The sequence below is a fragment of the Chroicocephalus ridibundus genome, chromosome 13 (assembly GCF_963924245.1).
Source record: "Chroicocephalus ridibundus chromosome 13, bChrRid1.1, whole genome shotgun sequence".
NCBI classification, from domain to species: domain Eukaryota; kingdom Metazoa; phylum Chordata; class Aves; order Charadriiformes; family Laridae; genus Chroicocephalus; species Chroicocephalus ridibundus.
Genome location: NC_086296.1, coordinates 16,633,537 through 16,639,536, shown reverse-complemented (window position 1 = coordinate 16,639,536; position 6,000 = coordinate 16,633,537). Strand labels below are relative to the sequence as shown.

Genomic DNA, 6,000 nt, shown 5'->3' with positions numbered 1-6,000 from the left:
GCTCTGCCGGAGACAGTCCGAGTTCCCCCCATCTCTGAGGGACCTGCTGTCCCCATGGCGAGTCGTGCCCACGGATGGCTGGGACGTGTCCTACAGCCACGTGTCGCTGGTGCCAGTCCTGGGCCTGTCAGTGCACCTCAGTATCGGCATCCCTGCCTGGGGCTGCTCGCTGCGTGTGACATGGAGGGGACACGGGTGTCACAGCTGGTGGCTGCCTCCCCCTCCTCGAGCCCTCCTGTGCCACCGTGGGGACACGCATCCTCCCACCCTCGCTGGGAGCTGGAGGGACCTGGGGCCGCTCGCCCCGCTGCAGGGATGTGGGAACAGGACAGGGTCCCCCCAGCCCCCTGCGGGCACCATCCCCGCCCTTGTCCCAGAGCAGAGCCAAGCCTCTGGGACGCAGGGGAGCTGCAGCCCTGGGGTCTCTGCCCGGTGGGGCAGAGCCAGGCACCGACGGCCCGCGATGGCAGGGAGCACCAGGGGCCAGCACCGCCTCTCCGCTGCTGGCAGCCCCTTCCCCTGGAGCTGGAGGGGGCAACGTGGGGGGCACTGCCCGGCTGCAGCCTTTCTGGCCCCAGGCAGGCAGGGATCCGACGGGGACAGGTCCTTGGTCCTTCCTGCCCAGCGAGAACACAGCTCAACCCCCCACAGGGCTACAGCCCCTGCTTCCCCCCTCCCCAAGAATTACACCTGCCGTCTACAATCCATTTATTTATAGAAATCGAACATTAAAACCAGAGCTGGGGGGCAGCACAGACTTCTGGAGCACAGCTCCAGGCCTTGGTGCCCCCAGACCCTCACGCCAGGCAGCTGGGGGCAGGACAGCCCCGTCGCCGGCCGGGCTCCTGCCTTCCCTCCCTGGCCCCAGGAGGGCTGCCCAGCTTCTCTGGGGTCCGGCGCGTGGCCAAGGGGGTGCGGGACCGCTCTCCTGCGGCCGTGAGAGCCCAGCCCCGTGTCCCGAGCAGCGCGGTGCAGGCAGGAGGAGCAGCCACCAACTCATTGCTGGAGCTGGGGGTTGGCGCGCAGCAGCCACTCGATGGTTTCCAGCAAGTAGGCCATGCTGTAATGCCGGGCGATGTTCTGGAAGACGTTGACATGCTCCACGAAGGTCTGGGGAGAAGGATGCAGGGAGGGAAGGAGGCTGCCCAGCACCCCTGGGGGCAGGGGGGTGGCCAGGGAGGGCTGGTGGGGCAGAGCACAGCAGGTCCCAGGGGACAAGCAGTTAAAGAGGCAGAGGAGCGACAGGGCACGGCCAGGCTCCTTGCTGTCCCTCTGGGAGCTGCTGCCACGGGGCTGGGCAAGGCAGGAGGGTGCAGGCGTACCTGGGAAGAGATGGTGAGGGCGAAGTCTCCAGCACAGCTGCAGTACACGGGCATGTGCGTCTCCTTCACACCGTGACACTTCTTGCACACCTGGAGGCCAAGGAGTTTTAGGTGGGCCAGGAGGCGAGGCCAAGCCCCTCTGCCTGGGGCAGAGTGAAGGTGTCGGGCCTCAGGCGGCCAGGGGGACAGGCTAGAGCGGGGCAGCCCCACACTCACCAGGTCCTGCAGCACGAAGGCCATCAGCTTCTTCTGCAGGGCTTCCACCAGCGCCGTTTCAATGGCAGCGGAGTCGTACTGCGCCTGGCAGTTGGCGCAGACCCAGCCGGGCAGAACCGACCCATCCTAGGGGCAAAGGGGAGGGAGGTGAGCACCAAGAATCCCGAGCGCTGGGATGATGGAACCGGTTTTTGGAGAGGGCAGAGCATCGGCCAAAGGCAAGGGATGCTCAGACCTGTCCCAAGCAGCTAGAAAAGGAGGTGAACAGAACATGGCCTTTAGGTGAGGTTGAGCACCGGCAGCAAGCAGAGCCGCAAAGCAAAGGGGCTGGGAGACGAGGTGAGTAATGCGATGGACCGGCCTCCGGCATTGCCATGCTGGGACCTCTGGTGGCCCCAGGGAAGAGGCTGCACCTGGGAGAGGGCAGGGTCCTTGCACAGGTCCAGGTCCCTGCAGAAGTTGCAATTCCTGCAGATGACTTCAGGGAGCACGTAGGAGCGGCAGGGGTCCCGAAACTGGGCTTCTTCTGAGAACTCGCCCACCTCGATGAGGCGCAGCAGGTCCCGGCGCAGCTTGTTCACCTGGTTGGTTATGTTGGCATCCAGGGAGAGGACCTACAAGAAAAAGAACCAGGTGAGCCCACCAGCAGAGAAGAAGAGAGCGTCCTCACCAGGACAGCTCACATCCTCATGATCTCATACGGATGCAGGGCAAGACAAACTGTTTGCCGAGCACTCCTGCAGCAAATCCGAGCCATGGACGAGGACCAGAATTTGAGCCCTGACTGCAAACCTTCAGAAAAGGGGCCTGGCCCACCCCGCTGACCTTGCAAACGTATTTGATGAACTCCAGAGCTGGGTTGTTGAGCGGCAGGTAGGAGCCAGGCAGCACTGGGAACAGGTCTGAGGGCTCAGTGGCATTACGAGAACCAGCCATCTTCTTCTGGATCTTCTGGGTGATGGTGAAGAAGCTCTGGGTGAGCTCATTGGCCACGTAATCCTGTGAGAAGGTGATCATGCCTAGAGAGACGGAGCAGAGAGCGCTTGAGCCGTACGGTGGCATATGGGGACAGCAAGGGGGGTGGCGCTCTGCCTGCCCCAGGGCTGCCCCGTGGCTCCGCACTCACCAGGCATGGCCCCCGTCTCCCCCAGAGCCTCCTGGGACACCTGGCTGGTACTCCTCCTCTTGACGGGAGTGCTCCCAGGGGCATTGCGCCGCAGCTCCTCCTTCATGCTGTGGTACACGGCCACAATGTAGGCTGGGGAGACACAGGCCAGGCTCCAGCTCCAGCCAGCGCCAGCGGCCGCCCCGCTGCAGGGTCGCTCTGGCACCGGGGAGGCACAAGTGACCTCGTCCCGTCCCTGGGACAGCTCACCTGACACGATCATCAGGAAGTAGCTCTGGCAGGATGCAGCCTGGGGCAGGAACTGCGCTATGTTCCAGCTGTTCTCCAGCAGCTCCTCCACGTTCGGCTCCCCTTCCTCCTCCTCCTCTTCTTCCCCCACCACCTCCTCTTCCTCGCTGTCCTCCTCCTCCAACGCTTGCCTCTTGCTGGTATCCTTCTGGAGGAGGCAATAGTATCGCAGCAGTTCCTCGTGCCCAGCCAACACCTCCCTGCTCAGCTCGACCCCCAGCACCCTGCTGCTCCTCTGAGCCCTTCCCATTTCTTACCTCCCCATAATGGATGTGAGGATCCACTTTTCCCTTGATACCTCCATAATTTGCTGGATCCATCCAGAGCAGGAACTCCCAGCAGCGGGAGAAGGAGATGGTCAGCGAGTGGAAGATCTCCTTGGAGTGGATGCTGGAGAGAAAAGACTGCAGTCACCCACAGTGTTGACATCGTCCCCAGTTCAGAGCCTTCTCCGTGGGACGCCGTGGGGAGGAGGTGATGCTGGCGAGGAGAGAGAGGGTTCCCTTCTCCCACCCCACCACTGGCAGGGACCCCAGGAGACGCCATGCCCGAGGAGTCGCCTCCCTGTGCTTGCGTTGACGTGCCGGTACTCTGTGGCTGGGATGCTGAGAGCCAGCCAGGGGATGAGGAGCTGGGCACCTCAAGTTCTCCTGAAGGTCTCTTCTGGGTTGAATCCTATGAGTGTTCTTGGAACATTACCCACAAAGGACAGCCAAGGGACAGATCCCTGCTCCAGGCATGACAGCAAGAGAACCAGTCCCTTCAGGAGCTTTGCCAAAAAAACCCCAAAAACCCAAGGAATACAGTGCTAAGGCCTTGCAAAAGGCAAAAAAAATCAGCATCCTCCCTGCCCCAGCTCCATCATCCGGGAGCCTCACCTCCCGTCCTGCCTTGGCACTCTACCTGTTGATGATGTACTCCATGTAGCTGATGGCGTCCTCGATGCGCCGCTTCTTGGTGCACAGAATGATCCGGTTGAAGTTGGCGTAAACCACCGAGGAGCCCAGCCGCTTGAACTCAGCCACCAGCCTGAAGGGAGGGCACAGGAGCGGGAGTCAGCGGGCAGGAAGGCAAAGCCCCGGGAGCGGATGCAACCTGTGGAGGACACGCTGATCCAGCAGTCAAGAGTCCAGCACGTTGGTGACGCCACGCAAGGGAGCTCACCCTACTGGTACAGGAGGTCCAACCTACTGCCCACCTCTCTGGAGGCTGTGGCAGAGAGGAGTGACTGTGGGTGCCAGCAGCATCCTTGTCACCAACACCATGCCTGTGCCTTCCCCGTTCACCAGCCTGGTGTGCTCCAGGTCTCACTTACTGCAGGAAAAGCTTCTTCATCATGTTGTGGAGCGTGCGGTGCAGTGCCGGGTCATAGAGCAGGGAGGAAGGAGAGCGGAGCCAGCGGTAGAAGTGAATGACTTGGTTGTCTGCGTAGACGTTGTGATACTGCGTGATCTCCTTCACCCAGCTCACCACCATGCTCTTCAGGATCCTGCCAGGGAACAGAGACCAGCATCACCCCACCAGCCATGAGCGACCCCTTCCCCCTTCCAGACAGAGACATGTTTTCGGATACGCTGGAGAATTTAGAGCGGGAACTCTGCCAACGCAGAGATGTGTGAGCCCTTGGCACGTGATCCCCAGGGTAAATATGTGCCTCTAGAACCTGGCGGAGCATGAAGAAAGGAGAAACAGGAAAGGGTAAAGTCTTCAAAGTCTTTATGGTTGGACTACGTGATCTGAAAGGTCCCTTCCGACCCAGGCAATTCTATGGTTCACCAACATCCCCAGGTATCTACTGACTGAGCCACCAGGAAGTTCTGAGCTCAGGATCTTCAAGAGTCTCTTGGAGAAGATGCCTGCCCTGCCCTCGAGACCTGAATTTATATTCAGAGCACCCCACAAGCCCCATTGCTGGCACAAGTCTGGGAAAGGCTAAAGCCAGGAGGAAATGAGAGGCAGGACCCCCAGGGGGACCTGCCAGGATGGAGACCAGACGCTCCACCTCCTGCTGCCTCCTAGAGCCATACCTGAAAGTGTTGGAGCAGAGGGCAGTTTCGTCATAGCTGGCCGGGATGTTGGCGGCTTGGTTCCCCGTCACCATGTCTTCTAGGGACGCCTGCTGAATCACGTCAAAGCTGATGCTCATGCTGGAGCCTCCTTCCATGTCGTTTATGTGGTGGGACTGCAACACCGTGTTTACAGCCAGGCTCTGGATGTCCAGCTCCAGACACACTAAGGGCAGACACGACCTCTCAGCAGGCAGGCGGGGCAAAGGACCACCGAGGACACCCTCCCTGCCCCCCTCTGCCAGAAGCGCTCGTCACAGTTCTAAGGGTGATCTATAGCTGTTGCCCCACCGGGTGGGGAGAGGCTTTCACAGCCATGACTGTCTTGACCGAGACTTGGCTTCCAACAAGCCTTGGCCCTACTAACCCTCTGGGCAACAGCATTCATTTTCTGGAAGCCGCAGCAGAGGAGCTCAGAAGAACTGAGCGCCACTCAAGCTGCTTCCGAGTGCTGCTGTTGGTGGCCATGAATTGGGAAAGAGTCTGCATTCGGATGCCCGCACGCATTGCGGGCGAGACCTCCCTGCCCCAGGGACATGCCCCTTGCATGCGCCTTGCCCAGATCACCGTTGAAACACCAAAGCTGCTGCTGACTACTGCCAACACAGAGGCTCTTTGGAGACCACGTCCATCCTTCTGCAGGGCTTGCAAAGCAGGACCCGGGTCTGCCCCAACTCAGCACTACGACCCCAACTGCCTCCTCACCTGTCGAGTAGCAGCCGGGGTTGTTTATCTCCACCGAGGCTCTCTCGTCAAACTCCATCACCAGGCGGTTGTCATCAGCCTCCTTCCCCCCCAGGTCCGGGCGGGCCGTGGGCGAGAGCCACAGCAAGTGGTTGTGACGACGGAGGTGGCGCGAGAAGAACAGGTCAGAGCCAAAGGTGGAGATGTCATCAGGGAGGTTCCCAATGGGGATGTGGTAGTACCTGGGGCACAGGGAGGTGAACGGTCAGCGGGGTGAGCGCCGCTGCAGAGAAGACAG

General features: G+C 61.0%; 1 protein-coding gene across 1 annotated transcript in view; it reads right to left on the bottom strand.

Annotated features, from left to right (window-relative positions):
* Positions 1-838: 838 nt before the first annotated feature.
* Positions 839-6,000, bottom strand: part of POLE (DNA polymerase epsilon, catalytic subunit) — a 34,453-nt gene continuing 29,291 nt past the window's right edge. Inside the window, exons 37-48 of the mRNA XM_063350951.1 lie at positions 5,724-5,944; positions 4,980-5,184; positions 4,268-4,441; positions 3,856-3,981; positions 3,210-3,342; positions 2,914-3,097; positions 2,665-2,796; positions 2,364-2,557; positions 1,952-2,152; positions 1,539-1,664; positions 1,323-1,412; positions 839-1,110 (exon numbers count right to left, since the gene is read on the bottom strand). Of these exons, the coding sequence (XP_063207021.1) occupies positions 997-1,110; positions 1,323-1,412; positions 1,539-1,664; positions 1,952-2,152; positions 2,364-2,557; positions 2,665-2,796; positions 2,914-3,097; positions 3,210-3,342; positions 3,856-3,981; positions 4,268-4,441; positions 4,980-5,184; positions 5,724-5,944 (1,900 nt within the window). The 3' untranslated portion in view covers positions 839-996. The remainder of the gene's footprint in view (positions 1,111-1,322; positions 1,413-1,538; positions 1,665-1,951; positions 2,153-2,363; positions 2,558-2,664; positions 2,797-2,913; positions 3,098-3,209; positions 3,343-3,855; positions 3,982-4,267; positions 4,442-4,979; positions 5,185-5,723; positions 5,945-6,000) is intronic.